General features: G+C 49.9%; 2 protein-coding genes across 2 annotated transcripts in view; one reads left to right on the top strand and one right to left on the bottom strand.

Moving 5' to 3' along the window:
• Positions 1-4,509: 4,509 nt before the first annotated feature.
• LOC123017787 (zinc finger protein 850-like) overlaps positions 4,510-18,069 on the bottom strand; it is a 62,511-nt gene continuing 48,951 nt past the window's right edge. The window contains exon 4 of the mRNA XM_044419361.1: positions 4,510-6,271. Within this exon, the coding sequence (XP_044275296.1) occupies positions 5,324-6,271 (948 nt within the window). The 3' untranslated portion in view covers positions 4,510-5,323. The remainder of the gene's footprint in view (positions 6,272-18,069) is intronic.
• LOC123017780 (zinc finger protein 585A-like) overlaps positions 14,089-18,069 on the top strand; it is a 133,236-nt gene continuing 129,255 nt past the window's right edge. The window contains exon 1 of the mRNA XM_044419348.1: positions 14,089-14,213. Within this exon, the coding sequence (XP_044275283.1) occupies positions 14,198-14,213 (16 nt within the window). The 5' untranslated portion in view covers positions 14,089-14,197. The remainder of the gene's footprint in view (positions 14,214-18,069) is intronic.

Here is an 18,069-nt window from a genome sequence, read left to right as displayed (position 1 = left end):
GGACAACATTCCTCCAGGCCTTTCTGTCCTCCACCATCTCCTGGAGTCCACTCAAGCTCACACCAACAGCTTCAGCGACTCCATCCAGCCACCTCATCCTCTGCCGTCCCCTCATTTTGCCATCTATTGTTCCCAGCATTAGGCTCTTCTCCAGGGAGTCCTTCCTTCTTGTTAGGTGGCTAAAGTATTTGAGTTTCATCTTCAGTATCTAATGTTGGCTTAGGTTATGCCAGAAGAAATGTTACGTCTTTAGGATGCCACCAAACTCAGGTAAGAATGACGCATCTCTCATGGTGTCTCCTTGGTTCCTGGAGGGAGCAGCCAAAAAAGTAACCTGAGAGGGGAAGAAAGGACTCACAACCCACAGTAAGTCCAATCCAGAGCTCACAGTAGAGGGAGTATTGAGCTGTTTTAGATTCTGGTTGGCTTTTTCCCCTTCTTTTTCCCAGACATCACAAACCCCATTTGCCAAGCTGGACTTCTCAATACTTGTTTTGACAGCTACAAGCAGTTCCTTGGAAGTGCCTAAGCAGAAGGTTGGAGGAGCTGCTCAACATGGCCAAATATGTTTAAATTGGTGCCCTGAAATTTTCATAAATATTTGCAATCTTTTTTTTAAATGTGTATTTTAACTCATACTTGTGCAACTGCAAACATATCTGGTTGTGCAGGTTTCGGGGAGTACATTTTGCACTTCTACCCAAGCTTCTGTGTGCTCAGTAATGTACAAATGTTTTCAAGGAAAAATAGGTTTTGACAGCTTGAATAGCTCTCAGATCTCTGGGTGCCTTCGAAAAGAGGGTTTTGAGGGGAACCTGGGTGATATTGGACTAAGGTACATGTTTGTATACATCTCAGTCCAACATCCGCAGTTCCCATCCAAGCCCCTCTTTTAATGAAACCCAAAGCAAGCGGTCAAACCCCTTTTTCCACTGATAAAGAGGAAAACAGTGTTGCATTTTTCTGATGCTTGCCAGCACAGGACAAAAGACAGACTCCCCCCCCCCCCCCGTGTCACCTAAGCATCGGGGTGGGGGAGAAAAATACGACCTTGCGACAAAACATGTACCAATCCCTCCCAAGCCCCCTTTTGAAGCACAGGGTCATGTGTCCCTTTGCCTGCAGTTCCCTTGGGCAGCAGTTGTGTATCTGCCTTAATGGTTCTTCTGTTTCTAAGGAATCATCAATTGTACCTGGGAGAAAAGTTAGAGAAACGAAGAGAAGCTGCCAGATGGGAAATGGCCGGCATGTCCTGTTGTTGGGCATAGCTTAAAGACGGCAAACAGCTGTTAAAGTGCAGAAAAGAGCAACCTAGCAGAGTTTTGCATGGTTGTCTGAAGTCTTAGCTTCCAGAGCATTATCTCTGGATGTTGCAGAACCGGTTAGCAGGCCTTCTGCAATCATTTTTCCAGTCCAAACCTCGTCACCAAGTGGGTGCCTCCCCGAGGAAGAGTCACCCTGATCAACTCAGGCCTTCCCAAAGGCCAGCTCACACAGCAGGTGACAAGGGACCCAAATCCTATTTCCTTGCATCTCCTTCCTCTGTTTCATAAGCAGAACAAAGAAATTCTTTGCCTCAAATACAAAGGTGTGATGTTTCAGAAATTAATCCTGAAGACTTGTATGGGAGTCAAAGACGGTGGTGGTGGTGGTGGTGGTGGTGATCAGGAATATCACATGTAGCCAGAGCCTTCTGGGTGGTCCACATTTTAAGTCGCCCATCCAGATTTCAGCAAGGCCCAACCCTGCTTAGCTGCCACGATTAGGCAGAATCAGACCCTTCAGGCTATGCAGAAGCACTGTGTTCCATGGTTACAAAACGGATCAGTCCTCAGTCCTGGACTTCTGCTACCCTTTTCAGAGCGTTCAAGTATGACCTGGTTGATGCGCTGGCTATGCAACCCTTGGGCTGCCAGAGGGCTCTGGGTGTCCATGGCTTAATTGCACGGAATGGCGCTTGTGTGCACCAGAGACTGAAAGTACCAGCCTGAAGACAGAGATACAGATCACAAACTCAGATCTTGCATCTGCTATAAACTTAAGGCAAGGCTTACTTTAGAGAGGAGAGAAGGGTAAACCTCTCTCAGCCTGAGGCTAAATTAAATGTCAGAGAAGATTCAGGGGTTGCACTGCAGTGATGAACAGAGCCAAAAACAGGGCAGAGGGCAGAGGGCAGAGGGCAAAGCTACCTGCTTGTTGCCAGTAACTGAGCCTTGAGAGAGGATTTGCTGCCCTTTAGGATGGAGAAGAAAACAGCAAAACCAGCAAATGATCAGCAAATGGTCAGGGGAAAGCAGGTTGGGTGTGGGGAAGGGGGCAGCTACTGGGGTACCCTGGAGTGCTGGATTTCCCTCCAAGAAGGGATCGATTTATCCCCCTGGGCCTGAAATTCCTTTTCCATGATAGGGTCATTGTGAAGATTACAAATAAATATTGCATTGAGGAGCTCTGCACCCTTGAAATAACTATACAAATCAATTTAATTGTGAAGACGGAGGAGGCATGCTCAGGTCTCTGCGACTTGCATGAGAGACAATCCCATTTCCCGGCTGATCCTGATTTTCTTCTTTCCCGCTCTGCCTCCAGCCCCCAAAGCCCAAGTAACCCTAGATCCAGACACAGCCCGCCCTGAACTCGTCTTGCATGATTGCAAATATGTGGCTTGGAGAACAAATAGCAGGTTCTGCCTGTTAGTTCTGCCTGAGACAAGCCGTTTGTATGGGGTGTGATGGCTCTGCAGCTGTGAGAACTTTCTGGGAAGTCGCCTCGGGAAGGGAGGCAGCCTGTGTTGCGGAGGTTTACCAGGGGAACAGGCCCCGTTCCCTTTTATTCCAGGAAAGACATTTGTGGTGAAGTGGAAACTTGAAAGTAAGGTGCGTGGGTCCTCCTGCCAGTCCCTGAGCGAGCAGCTTAGGAGAAGCCAAGCCCTTTCTGAACTAGGAGGAGTCCTTTGATGGAGCTGTTCTAGCAGACTTGATCCCTGTACGCTCACCAGTCTTGTTTCCAGAAGAAACCGCTTTGCTCAATGTTTATGGATTCCACAAAGCGCCCCCTCCCAACAATTCTCCCTCCCCAACATGCAAAAACTCATTGCAGCGGAGACACAGGGACAAGCTTCTCGTCAGGATCCAAGGAGATCTGCCCTGTCTTGGAAGAAAAGCTGTATTTGCAGAACATCGCCACGCTCCGTGTGCTTCCCCCATCCCCGGGAGCCGATCGCTTTGAGTTGGGAGTGGGGGGCAGGAAAATGCACAGCGTGGCAACATCACAGTGCAAGTTTCCACCAATCTAAAGTTAAGAAGGCATGAGAGGAGGGAGGTCTGACACAGATGTGCGGAGAAAGGGGCCCTTCAGCTCCCTTTGCCCCAGTGACAGAGATTGCGGCCCTCCTCGCTGTGTGCCTTCTCAGTGCTCATTCCAAGATGCTCACCCCAAGCTCGCCTTCCCCAGGCCGAGTGGCCACAAGGCTCTGAGAGAAGGGACCTCACAGGCCCATCTAGTCCAGGGGCAGGAAAACTCTTTCAGGCTGAGGTCTGGAAGCACTTTGAGAGCAACTCTCAGGAGCCACTTTCCAGGGTGGATGGGGCCAACATTTAAAAAACAAACAAAAACGCAGCCTAGTTGAGCTTAAATCTCTTACAGTCCGTAACTCAGACTTAAGAAACAGCTCAACCTTGTGGAATGGGCAGGATACTGAGCAGAAGCTGGGAAGGTACCGAGTGATAAGTGGCTGGGATAAAGCAGGGCGGCCATCTGGAATCTGGCCCCATGGCTGAGGTTTTGCAGCCCTGCTTTAAACAATATTCACCACCATCTGATCGAGTTCAACCACCTTGCCAGTGAACCCCCTCCACCAAAGACCGAGCAAATCATCCATCCTGTTTCCTTGAATGGGAAGCCAGTTGCCTTTGTGTCACCCAAAAAGACAATCACCTGCCCCATTATTGGCCCCTGGAACAGGTATGCAGAGATACCTTTTGTATGAGCGAAGGGGTATAAATTCTATACCAGCTCAGCAGAAATCGGGCACCAAGGTCTTGGGAGTCATTCTCCTCCCTTTGTGATACATTTTGGGCATTATCAGAAATTACAGCCTCAGGGATGCCAGAGACAGCAGAATTGACTTGTTAACAACTGACACCAGGAGTAAATCATTGCCTGCCCCCAAGGACCCACCGGGATGGGCCATCTCCCCACTGGTCACCTGACCAGCGGTGGGGGTGGGGGGATAACAGTGGCGAACAAAGGAGGCTTTTGTTCCAAGAATGCTGTGATGCCCTGCATATTATGATCCTACTGGAGAGAGTTTAGTAGTATTGCTTGGAAAAGGGTTAGCATTCTTGTTTTGGGGTCTGAGTGGTTCAACACGTGCCCAGGATTTGTGGGGGAGGGGGGAGGAGAGGTGCTTGATTGGTGGCAAAATGTACAATTGCTGCTCTCCAACCTCCCTTCCGCCTTTCCTTTTTTCCTCCTTTTAGCTGTAATGTTTTAGCACCCTGCAGTCCTATGCTGTATCCTTTTAATAGACGTGTTTTGTTCCCCATACTGGGGTTGTCGTGTGCTGAATCCAGTGTTTGGGCTGGGAACTGAGGGACGAGGAAATTTCTGGTTGGTCAGGGCATGAGGAATCCCTGATGGCTTTTCATTACACCTGTCAAGCTGGGAGGTCCCATCTAGCACTATTTGGTTACAGGTTTTGATAGCCTCCTCCCGCATCCATTTGTCTAATCCCCTTTCAGAGCCACCTAAGACGATGGCCTTGGCCACCACTATGTTCTCCATTTACTATATACTGTGTGAAGCAGTGCCCTTTCTGATCCATTCCGAATCAACAACCTTTAAATTGGATGGTGCTAATATAAGAGCAGCAATGATTTCCTCCATTGACAGGATCTGGGGCTAGGGGACCTTTGATGTTCCTTCTGACCATGGTTTCTTGTTGGATTGTAAACTGTAGGTTGTTCGTGGCTAACAAATCATGCAGCTGGGTTTGTACACTACAACAGCCTATCAATCAACAACCCATGGTTTCATGCCAACCCACACTCTGGCTTACAAGCTTGTCAGTTCTATGAGTCAGTGGGTGAAGCTAACACTGTTGGACTTTCAACCCTTGATCGAGGTCTGCTTATGGTCACTGTTGAAAAATATGTTGCTGAGCAGAGGCAACGAAGCAGGCAACAGCGCTCTTTCCACTTCCACCAGAAAGCACTTTGATTTCTTTTTCACATTGTGCATTTATATTTTGCCCCTTGTGTCCACACTGCAAGTTCTCCTAGTTCCGTGCACCCGCTGAACAAGGCCCCGCAGTGCCCGGGCCATTTCAAAGCTTCTCGCCTGTGTGGCTCCTCTCATGAAGGGTGAGGTGCGACCGCTGGTTGAAGCTCCTCCCACAGTCTAAGCACTTGTATGGCTTTTCCCCCATGTGGCTTCTCTCGTGGATGATGCTGTACGACCGCTGGTTGAAGCTCTTCCCACAGTGTGAACACTGGTATGGTTTCTCCCCCGTGTGGATCCGCTTGTGCTCGACCAGGGCTGAGCTCCGGCTGAAGCTCTTCTGGCAGTCTGAGCAATGGTAGGGTTTCTCCCCTGTATGCATTCGCTCGTGCCGGATCAAGTGAGACTTCTGCCGGAAGCTCTTCCTGCACTCACAGCACGTGTAGGGTTTCTCCCCAGTGTGTGTCCTCTCGTGCTGGCTCAGGCTGGACCGGAAGCAGAAGGTCTTCCCACACTGGGGGCACCTGTATGGCTTCTCCCCTGTGTGGATTCTTTGGTGTTTGATCAGCTTGGAGCTCTCGTTGAAGGACTTCCCGCAGTCCGAGCAGGCGTATGGCTTCTCTTCCGAGTGGGAGCGCTCATGTTTAATGAGGCTCGACCTGTGGTTGAAGCACTTCCCACAGTCGGGACACTTGTACGGCTTCTCGCCAGTGTGAATGATCTTGTGCGCCATCAGCCACGAGCTCTGGCTGAAACATTTCCCGCAGTCTGAGCAAGCGTACGGTTTCTCCCCCGTGTGGGTTCGCTCATGTGCCATGAGGTTCGCGCGGCGGTTGAAGCTCTTCCCACAGTCCGAGCAGGCATAGGGCTTCTCGCCCGTGTGTGTCCTCTCGTGCGTGATGATGTGGGACCTCTGGCTGAAGCTTTTCCCGCACACTGAGCAGCTGTACGGTTTTTCCCCCGTGTGGGTCCTCTCATGCCTAATGAGGTATGAGCGCTGCTTAAAGCTCTCCTCACAAAAGGAGCACCGGTGCGACTTGTCCGCCATGTCGGCCTTCAGGCCATCAAAGGTCTCACAGAAGGTTCCTGCGCAGTCCGTGCCTTCGGTTCAAAGAAGGGCTCCTTTGGCCATCTCCCCAGGACGGTGCCCCTGCTGCAGCCCAGCTGCCTCAGAGAGTGGGCACAGATGCCTTTCCAGCAATGCCCCATCGAATCCCACGAGGTCGGGTTTCTCCTCTTCCTCCTCTCTTAGCTTCCCTCCTCCCGCTGCAATAAATGAAAATTCATCAGACAGGTAACAGGAACACGAAACCGCTTTATACCGGGTCAGACCATTAGCAAATGTAGCTGAGCACCCTCTAGATCAGGGGTGCAGAACCTCTTCCAGCCTGAAGGCCAAATTCCATTTGGGAGATGCTCTAGGGGGCTGCATACCAGTGGTGGGAGGGGCTGAAGACAAAGAGGGAGGGGCCAAAAACACCACCCTACCGCAGTCTGCAGCTCTCTTCCAGAAACAAACCTTAGGAGAGGCATGCACGGAAGTCACCAAGCAGTGGGTAGTCAGGGGACTGCCTAGGCACATGGATCGTCTACCCAGCAAGCAGGCATCACTGCCAACTTTCTGCAGGGCTTCCAGGTAGTCCTGGACGTTCCCCACCTCTGCTGTTTTGCCTTGCGGGAAGCAACAGGCTCCCTTCCCTCCTGCAGCCTGGGAACCTGAAACAGAAATGAGGACATGGCAGGTTTGGGTCAGATACTGCCGACTGCACCACTGCAGGATCTAAATAGGACCCTCATTGTAATTGGTGTGGTGGGACTGGAGATGGGTCTTGCTCACAATTATTTTGTAGATTCCGGTTTTTTTAATAAAACAATTTATCCCATCTTTTCACAAATGTCTCAAGACAGCTTTTTCAAGGGGATCAGTCCAAAATTCACCTGGGTCAACTGAGCCGGTGCAAGTGAACCTCCCCGGCCCCTCTTCCCCAGAACAGTCCCTTCAGCCCCTCGAAAAGGTTGCACAGAGAGCCTGCTGAATGGGACAGGCTGCAGTGGAGGAGAAGAGGCTCCCCAAAACTCGGGGAGAGGGAGCTTCCCACAAGCAGCACACTTCCACTTGCAGAAGTGCCCTCCCTTTTGCAAATCCTGGATCCAACCCGGGAGCTCAAAGCAGCATGCATCCCAAGTCCGAGCCCAGTACCCAGTAAAACAAGACGGTCGTGCAGCAGGCGCACAATCACTGCTGATGGTCAGCCCTTGAGAGACAGTGCGGTGCAGTGGTGTGTGTGCTGGGCAGGGACTCAGGAGATCTGAGCTCCGATCCCCACTCGGGCATGAAGCTCACAGGGTGACTCTGGACCAGTCACTGACTCTTAGCCAAAGCTACTCCCAGGGTTGTTATGAGGATGAAATGAAGAGGAATGAGGACCAGACAAGCCGCCTTGGCTTCCCTGTGGGAGGAAAAAGGCAGGGTACCCATGAAATGATGGACAAAGCCTCGCCCAAATGAGCCAGGTCCTTGGCAGTGCAATGCAACATGCGCTGTATGAGATGGCCCTGAGGCTCGTCCAGAGGCTGCAGCTGGCAAAGGACACCGTACCTGGCTGCTGCGAGGTGCTGCTCCATATCAGCACCCCAGTGAAACTTCTCCACCTGTTACTCTGCTACTGGGCCAGGTCTCATGTTGTTGTGCTCATCCACAAAGCCTTGAGCGGTATGAGACCAGAGTACATAAGGATGTGCCTTCTCCCTCATCATCCTGCCTGGTCACTGAGGTCTTCTGAAGAGGTGCTCCTGGTGGCCCTGCATGGATCAGAGATCCACCTGGAAACCAGCAGGAGCAGGGCCTTGAGCGTGGTGGCTCCCATCCTATAGAACACCATTCCAGCAGAGGTTCAGGTATATGCCAGTGTTACTTTGTTTCAGAATATGCTGCATTGTTTTCTTTCCGGCAAGCCTTTCCTGACCAATGACTAAACTCCAGCCATTTATTTATTGGATTTATATCCTGCTTTTTTCTTATAACAAACTCAAAACGGCTTACATCCTTCTCCTCCTGCTCTCAGTCTTCTCCCATTTATTACTGCTTTTTGCAGGATTTTAAATTTGCTTCACATCAATAGGACTTCGGAGTGGTGTACAATACATTGCAACACAAATAGAAAAGTGCCGTAAAATGGAAAAAGATCAATGAAACAATGGCTGTAAACCAGTGTGGTGTAGTGGTTAAGATTGGGACACAGGTGACCGAGTTTCTAGTCCCTGCTCAGCCATGGAGCCCACTGGGAGACTTTGCACCAGTCACAGACTCTCAGCACCACCTACCTCACAGGGTTGTTGTGGGGAGAAGATTGAGCGCACGAGGAGGAGAATGATCTAAGCCTCTTCAAGTGCTTGAAAAAAGGGCTGGATAGGAATCTAATACATAAATAAGCAAAGTCTGCAAACAGCTCTCTTTCAATGACTCCCCCAAAGTCGTAAGTCATGCGCAAGGATCCTCGCCTGGAAGGAGTTCACTCAGGGCATTATGCGACGAGACAAGAAACGCCAAGTCCTACAACTCCCAGCATTCCCCAGCCAGGAATGCTGGGAGTTGTAGGATACCGTTCTGTCTAAACACGCACCGCATTGGGCCGTAGGACAATACACACTATTGTGCACAGGCAAACGTGAGCAGGCAGATGTTCGGGCACATGCCAATGAGGCCTTGGCTCCCGCTCCGAAGTCCGCTCCCCTTCCGAGCCTCCCACCTGCAGGGGAGCGCGGGATGGCTTGCTCCCCACCTGCGAGGGAGCAAGGGCGGCCCGCAGCGCCTGCCCACCGACGTCCTCGCCCGGCCCGGCCCGGCCCGCTCCAGGCGCCCGTCCGCCCGCCCCGCCGGCCGTCGCTCACCCACGCCGGGCAGCCGCTGCGGAGCATCCACGAGCGCGCCTCCGCCGCGCACGACGGTCATTACGCCCCAAAGGCATGGCGTGTGGGGAGCGGGGGAGACACCTTCCGGTCTGGGTGGCTTTTCCTCCTCTCTCTCTAGGAGCCTCAACTCGGCTTGTTTAACCGTTTGAGGAGCGTTTTGGTGCTGCCGCCAGTTCACTAGATGCGGTGCGACTGCTGGACAGCGAGGAAAGGCGACTGGAAGAAAATGGATGTTTTCGAAAAGATGGATTGAGATGGATCCGTAAAGGAAGCCACAAGCTGAGCAGAGCCGTCATGGACAGGACGTTTTGGAGGGCTCTCATTTCTGGGGCTGCCCTAAGTTGGAGACGTCTTGATGGCATGTACAAAAAACCCTCAATCACAGCCAATTACTCATCTCCAAAAAACCATTGAAACATCCTGGAAAAAGAGGGTGCGGGTTTGTGTAAAAACTGCCTATGTTAATCTGTATGTAGAAATGCAGATGGAGAGTGTTGGGGAACTCCAGATAAATCCTGGTAGAAAAAGGTTGCTTATATGTGCCTTTGTTTTATAAAAGCAAATCTGCAACATCTCTGCACCTCTTTCTCAGAAAGAACCCAAATTCCAAGACAGGCTTCTGTTTAGTGTTATTTTCAAGCTGTTCCTTTATAAGATTAAATATAAATAATCTTAAACGTCATTTTAATTGTTAATATTATTTGCTTATTTTATCTGGCCAGGGCGACTTATTTTATATTGTTAATTTATTGTATATTTGAATGTTTTGTATTTTAAATTTATGTTGTGAGCTGCCCCGAGGCTTCGGCGAATGGGGCGGCATAGAAATGTTTTAAATAAATAAAATAAATAAATAAGATGGCTACTACCTTTGACTGGAAAAGCTTTTGCAGAATGGGGCTCCCAAGTCTATTCTTGTGCCAACAGCAAACAAAACTGATAAGGTGGCCAGACAAGTTTTCCTAGCAGTATTGCAATCACCTTCATTTGCACAGCAAGATCCACAATAATCCTTGTGCCTGAGTGATCATTATGTTCATTGTTTGTAATCAAGGCTGTTGTATTAAGCCTCCCCTGCAAATCTCCCACATTCTTTTCATTGTGTTCCCCTTATTTTGTCATCATCCACCCTGCTATGTCATGTGACTCAATCTATAAAACACTCTGTATGTGTTCTAAAAGCTTGTAGTTGGCGGCTACGACCACTAGGTAGCATGCTGTTTTAAGTAACTACGGAGGGGGGGCGGTGATCACATGCTGGGGTTCAAGGTGATTCAGTTTTACCCGTGGGTCCTGGCATTCACTCTCGCCATTGATAAAGAGACTCTGACAAGACGTAACTTCAAGGTGCTGGTTTTGTCCAATAGAACCTAACCCAGTGTGGCACCACGGTGCTGGGCAGAACATGCCTCCCCTCAGCAGTCTCGCAGGATTCTGCGACCAGCATCTTTCTTCCTCCAAGCCACTTCCTCCCTTTCTTCAAAGGAGCCAAGAATGGTGGCTACATGGGGGAGGGCCCCCCACTTGTGGAATTATCTCCCCACTGAGGTCCCCCTGGTGCCAACTTTGTTAACCCTTCGCTCCCTCTATGCTGAGGCATGAAAGACTCAATATCCAGGGATATTTAATGGCTTCGTGGGGGCAGCTGTCAGGTGTTTGTAACAGGTCTGCTTTGTATCAAGTATCGTTTTAGCAGCTAAATTGCTTTACATTTTGTATTCTGGAAAATTTTAATGAGTGTTTTTTGTACCATGGTTCTGCTTTTAGGCCATAGAGATATAAATAAATACTGTGATTTAAATAGAAATGCAAAATAGCTCACCATAGTGGGGATTACTGGGGTTCCATCATTAGGAATGGAATGGGAAATAAAACTGCCAAGACCTGACTTCCCTTACACAAATCTTTGCTGCGACTACACTTGGAATATTGTGTTCAGGTCCTTACCCGAAAAAGGCCATTACTGAGCTGGAAAAAGTGCAGAGAAGGGCAACAAAAATGATCAGGGGGCTGAAGCAGCTCTCCCATGAGGAGTGGCTACCATAACTGGGACTGTTAAGTTTAGAAAAATTGTGAGTAAAGGGAGACATGATAGAGGAGTTAAAATAATGCATGGCATAGAGAACATAGAGAAAGACACATTTTCTTCCTCTTACAGGAGTCTCAAATCTGGGGTCATCCCACGAAGCTGATTGGGGGAGGTTTAAAACAGATAAAAGGAAGTACTTTTTCACACAGCATAAACTATGGAACTTGCGGCCATGGGAAGTGGTGAAGGCCCCCAATCTGGGCGGCTTTAAAAAGGGATTGGACAGATTCATGAGGGCGGAGGCTCTCTGTGGCTACTAGCCCCGCTGGCCATGTGTTCCTGCTTGACCAGGGGTGGCAAGCCTGCATTCACCGTTTGCTGAGGAGCTGGGCAGGAGGTGTTGCACCCGTCCTGCTTGACGGATCCTGTGGACAGCAGGTGTGTCACCAGGTGTATGCAGTGCTGGACTAGATGGACCTTGGCTTTTCTTATGTTTTTAGGCTTCTGTGCCCTAAAGGAAGGAGTGGAAGGTCCTTGCAGGTGCAAGGGAACTAATACTGTTTAGGATGGGCATCCCCAGTCAGGATGTTCCTTCTTTTAGCTCTCCAACTATTCCTGTTTTCTAGCTTCTGTACCCCCTTTGGCCAGGGAGAAATTCTGACTGGAGAAGGTGGTGCTGTTGATGGTTGGCCGGACACTGTGGAGAGAGGGCTGGCCTCTCGCTCACTGCAGGTTCTGCAGTGCGGCAAGAGGAAGAGGGGCAGGAGCAAGTGGGGCTAAAACCTCTGAAGTGCCTCCAAGGTCGCTCAGTGGAGGTTCTTGCCCTTGGGGAAGAGGTGGGTTTCCAGGAGGGAAGGGGGAGCAAATGTGGGACCCAGTCCATGACCCAGTGAGGGGCCTTGGGAGAGCTGAGCTGCTCAGCTGCAGGGGCTCCATTGCCCTCCAACAGCCAAACCACCCCCCCTCCACACACACACACACCCCAAGGTTGAAGCCTGACTGATAGGGAGGGACAGAAGGGAAGCTTCCGGTTTGAGTTCAGCTCTTTACACGAGCAGAGGCTTCTCCTTCCAGCTTTGGTAAAAGGCTGTCCAACTGCTACGTGAACTGTGGAGCTTTGAGAAGAGAATTATGTTTCAAAACATTGTCTTGAGTTTGGGAATCTGAGAGAAGGAGGGAAAGGAGTAGGAAAGCAGTCTGCCTGCTGCACTGCCTCATCCCAAGTTGTTTAAGCTAACAGTTTGCCTGTGCAACCCCCCCCCCCCCAGTGAGCAACCCAGTTGCTGTGCTCTGAATGGCACATGCGGGCCCCTGGCACAGAGCACCCTGCAGCAGCCTACCTGTGAGGTCACGGACCATTGTGCCTCAGTTATCCCTGCCCAAGAATGGGCATACTTGGTGTGCCAACCATAGTTGTTGCTGGTTGCTCAGGGACACCAAGGCCTCCCATGACAGAGCCAGATCCCACAAACAATTCACCTGTTGCTTCAGGAGCAGAGTAACTCCATCCAGAACAGGGAAAAAGCCTGTTCTAATTCCTGGGCCTGAGAGCTGCCAAGCCAGAGAGCAGCTGTCTCACCAGGGTTCAGCTTCAGTTAGTTGCTCTTGCCAATCCACATGTGCACTGCACATGTGGTCCTGATGTTATCGAGAAATGGCGCTGGATGGCATCATTGCACTGGGGACCCTTGCCTCAGATTTCCTGACCCACCCTTCCCATGGCTTCATGCAGATATTAAATAGCACCAGGGACAAGACGGTACCCTACAGCTCAGCTGTCAAGAATTGAGGTGCAGTCGCCCCATGTTCTCTCTGGAGCCAACCCCCTTCCCAGTATAAATTGGGTAATGCATAAGACTGCATCCAACTCTCAACTCACAAAGGCAGTCCAGGAGGATACCAGAGTGAACCGAATCAGAAGCCACTGAGAAATCCAGAAGTAACATGGTCACACTTCCCTCGTCCCTCTCCCAAAGGTCTTCCAAAAAGAGGACCAGGCCCACCTCCTTCTCAGAACCAGACCTGAATAGATCCTGATAATCAGTTGCTTAATTCACAAGGCCACCATTCTCGCCAGCATCCTACTCAGGAGCAGGCCTGTTTGTCAGCAGACGGTGTTTGGCATAGATCTCCGGATCCAGGGAGGACGTCTCCAAAAGTGGTCGCACCACTGCCTATTTCGAGGCGCTGGGAACCCTCTCTCAACTAGGGCGGGTAGGCCAGGCATCGCTAGGGCAACTAGGGCATTTTGCAAGCGCTCCCCTGGGAACCTGCAAAAGAGGCCCCGGTGGAGCCCTGCAAGTCTAGGACGCCCAAAAGGGCGCTTTCGCACGGTGATGGAGAAGCGGGGGGAGAGAGGAGGAGGCGCCTCTACGACGGCTCTCTCGCCCAACGTCTCGGTCTCTCTAGGAACCTGCACTCTCTGCCTATCGACCCCACCCACCTCCCCAAAATGCCAGTGGGGGGGGGCGAGAGCAGGTGGGGGGGCGCCAGGCGGAGAAGCTCCCCAGCCCCGCCGGGGGTGGGGAGCCGCGCGCGCCGGGTCGTCCGAGGCGGAGAGCGTGAGACCTTGGCTGTGGGACGAAGGTTAGAGCATGCAGAGCGCGCAGGTAGAGGCTGCGCCAAGGTGGGTGGACGAGCCAGCCGGGGAGGTGGGACCCAGTCGCGGGGGAAGGAAGAAAAGATCAGAGAAAGCAGGAAATCCGTGGCGGGGCCGCGGGACGGAGCTGCGCCGCCAGCGGGGACGGGAGAGAGGCTCGCCTTCCTGCACCAGCCTAGCCCTGCCTTCCCCGATCCTCCGCAGCCGAGGGTGGCGAGCACGCCGGGCGTCCTTCTGCCGCCCCGAGATCCGGAGAAGGGAAGCCGCTCGGATGGGAAGCCGCGGGGCTCTCGGAACGAAGCGGGGAGATTCCTTTTCTGCAGCCCCGTGCCTCGTTCCTCAGAAGTAAGCCCATGGTGGGCAAGGGGATCCCGGGGACTGCAGCCTTCCAGCGCAGACCTGGGCATGTCTGCTCAGGAGGAATCCTGCACTGAGCTGGCATGGACTTGCGCCCAGGTGAGTGCGCGCGCATGAGCATGTGCTTTAGGATTGCGACCTTCCCCTGAGGGGGTAAGGCCCAGTGAACCGAGTGAAGCTTCCTTCTGAGTTGATCTATGTCGAGGAAGGTACTGTTGGAGCCTGATTATGCTGTCAGGAGTTAGTGTGGCGCATTGGTTAGGCTGAACTCGGGGCACAACCCCAGCCAGGCCAGCCTGCCCTAGTCTATCCAGATTCAGATACTTGCTGTTGGCTCTGAAGCCAGCTTGGTCCCTTGAGCCAGGTGCAAATATTTAAACTAACCTACCTTGAAGGGTTGTTGTGACGATAAAAGGCAGGGGCTGGGAAAGTATATAAGCTGCCCAAGGTCTTTTAAGAGTGAGCGGGATGAAAAGGTAATGCAAAGCACTGACTTTGTACAAATGCAGTGTAAAGGTTAGTTCTGTGCATATCTACTTTGAAGTAAGCCCACTGATATCAGCAGGGGCTACTCTCAAGTAAATATGTTGATGATTGTAGCCTATTTGTGTATTTAAAATCCTGTGACTCTTTAGAGCTGAGGTAAACTTAAGCTTCTGTTTGGTTCAAGTCCCAGCTGGCTTGGCTTTGCAAGGAAAATTACACATAAGTTCTGTTTGTTTATTATATTTATATCCTTCCATTTTTTCTTCCAAGGAACTCAAGGCAGTTTACCTGATTTCCTCTCCTCCTCTCAGCCTCATCCTCACACCAACAACCCTGTGAGGTAGGTAGGGCTGAGAGTCTGTGACTGGCCCGAAGTCACCCAGTTGGCTCCATGGCTGAGCGGGGACTAGAACCCAGATCAGCTGCATCCCAGTCCCACTCCACTCTTAACCACACTGGCTCTCAGTTTTGACTCATAGTCCACCTAATCCTTGCTATATGTGGGGATTATGCTACAGGCGAAATGCTGTAAGTAAGTAAGTAAATAAATAAGTAAATGTTCCTGTCACCATAGGATTCACAACCTGAAATATAATGTGCACCAAGAGCTCCATATAAAAGTCCAGTAATCCCTCCCTCTTGTTTGACCAACTCCCAAGGGAGACCCCTTCTGCCACCTCACATCCCTAATTTCAGAGCATGCAAAGCCAGACTAGTTAATTTTCTAGCCTTGCAACTCTTTCCCACATGGTGATAGAACAAGCAGAGGCAAGAAAGGTTGTCAGCCGACCAAGGAAAAAACGAGCTTGTCTGGTTTTTTTTTTTTTTTTTTTTTTTTTTTTTCGGGCTACTTGCCATAAAAGTTGAGGCACATGGCAGGGGTGTTTTTTCCCTGCTAGCTCCCCCGCCCCATTTTTTTTTTTTTAACAGAACATGTCACGTGTATTGATAGCTTTTGCTCTGAGATGTATCTCCTGGCTCACCAAAATAAACTGTGTTTTGTGTTCCCCCCACCCTACCCAGCCTCCCCCACTGGATTCAGTAACACTCCCAAAATTGTTTAAAAAATTGTTGAAAATGAAGGCATGGCTGAATTCATTGTGGGAGCCTGCTACTCCTGTGGGATGTACTTCCGGGTATATGTACTGAGATTTGCACCTCCTCTTAGGAATCTTCAAGTATGCCCCTAAAAGGCTCTAGGATTTTGTGCTAATGGTTGAGCAAGGCAGGTCCCATGGCTGCTGGGAAATATTTATATTTGTTTATTTATTTATTAAAAACTTTTTTTTATTCTGTCCTTCTCTAGAAGTCTCAGGATGGTAATACAGTCAGGCAGTAAAAACACAGCATCAAACATCAATTATCAACAATAAAACCCATGTTTAAAAGAGCATCAAAATTTAAAATATTGGGAAAATAAAACAGGTTGGGCCTGGCGCAGAAATTAATACAGTGTCAGCGCCAGGTGTATCTCTCTAGGGAACATGTTCCATCAATACGGTGATGTCCTCTTGCTTAATCAAAGGGGTTAGGCCTGCCTTTCCCAACCTGTTGTCCTCGAGATGCTTTGGACTACAACCAGTGTAAGCTACAAGTTTTGGCCGGTCAGCACCCCTTCAGTGCTGGGACCCCTCCCTCCAGTGCCATTGTCTCCTGTGCCTCTTCATCACAGCTATTGCATTCTTGCTTGACAGGCGAGCAGGCAGGCCGTGGCATCCGCTGCTTCTCTCCTCCTCCTCCTCCTCCTCCTCCTCGTCTCTGGCCTTGTCTGGGCCAGAGCGGAGGGCAGGTGAACAAAGCAGGTTGCAGCGGTGAAGAGAAGCAGGTCCTGGTGCTTCCGGTCAGTGGCCCCCTACTGGGTTTGCACCTTCTACAGGGGTCTGATCCTGCCTGTCTTTGATGCCAGCCCTGCCCCCTCGCATCTCTGACCATTGGCCACATTGTCTGAAGCTGGTGGCATCTGCAAGTCCGAATTATTAGGCAGGTTGGGTTAGGTGAATTCACGGGGGACAAGAGAACCCTCACAGGCTGTTAGCCATGATGGGGCAGTGGAAACAGCTCCAGTTGCTGAGGGCTCGGAATGGATGTGAGGCAAACACCAGTTGCTGGAGCCAATACTTGACTCAGTGGGCGTTTGTCCTGACTTGGAGGACCCTTTGCTGCAATGGGATTCTAACTCTGGAAGAAGGCAAGATGACAGAGCCTTGTTCCTCCTTAAGGCGCCCTTGCTTGCCTGCTCTTTAAAATGGAGGGGCCACGAATTCAGATATGGAACCCAACATGTCCACCATCCAGCATCAAGTTCCCAGGACTAGCGGCATGCTGAGTGGTGCAGCTCAGGCTGGGACTTGGGCCCGGAGTCCAGAGCCATTCAGCACAGGGTCTCCAAAGGTCTACCCAGAAGGTGACAAGGAGAGGGAGGCAGACTCCAGTCCCTGTAATTGTGAATGAAGGTGCTCCAATTTAAGCAAGTTTGAAATGCTGGATGGTATAAATTAAGAATATGATTATTATTAAAAATCAGGGCTGGTGAACTGTGTTGTTGGTCTAACACAAGGCATGTTGGTTGTAAAGAGGGCATGGCCATTGTGTCTATTTCAGTTGCAAAACACACAATTTTTCTTCTAACTGTGTGTTTTGCGATTGAATGGCTGTCTGACAGAGGGACCTATAAGGACAGTGTCTAAAACCAAGCTACACCAAACAAACATATGACAAAAAATCAGAGGTTTTGTGATGCTTGCTGTCATCAGTTTGATTGTGCATGCATATGTGTAAATTTGTTTGAATGAAATTAAGCAATTTTTAAAATCTTTGAACAATTTCTAATTTCTGGTAATCTCACACAAGTAAAAGGTTAAATACTGATAACCTGCCCAATCATCTTGTTGATTATTTACTTTTTAAAAATGTGTGTGTTTTTGTTTTTTGTGTATATGCTTGTATGTTTATGCTTTTTATAATATATTTTTATTTATTTCTATGCTATCCCATATCCAAAGGCCAGGGTGGTTTGCAATTCATAGAATTCAATAAAATGCAGTACAAAATAAAAATACAATAAAAACATCATAGGATTTCTCTACAATTTTTAAAAATGTATTTAAACAACTAAAATACAACTAGTCCCGTTAAAAACAGCAGACAAGCCACACTGTACCCCATATACCATTAAGAGCCATTAAATGCTCAGCACAGAGGATGATCTTAACCTGGTTCCAAAATCATAGCTATGTTGGCACCTGGTGGGCCTCAATGGGAAGATTGTTGTATAACTGGGGAGCCACTACTGAGAAAGTTTTAATCTTTTTAAAGGTTTAATCTTTGTAAACTGCCCAGAGAATTTCAGCTACTGGGGCTACAGAAATGTAGTAAATGAAATGAAACAAATGAAACGATAGTAACTAGGCAGCCTGAGGCTCACCCTTCGAAAATAGCTAGGCAGGTCAGGCCTGTCTGGGCCTACCCT

Source organism: Varanus komodoensis, unplaced genomic scaffold (genome assembly GCF_004798865.1).
Source record: "Varanus komodoensis strain SLA01 unplaced genomic scaffold, ASM479886v1 scaffold102, whole genome shotgun sequence".
Lineage (NCBI taxonomy): Eukaryota > Metazoa > Chordata > Lepidosauria > Squamata > Varanidae > Varanus > Varanus komodoensis.
This window is presented reverse-complemented; position numbering and strand designations above follow the sequence as displayed.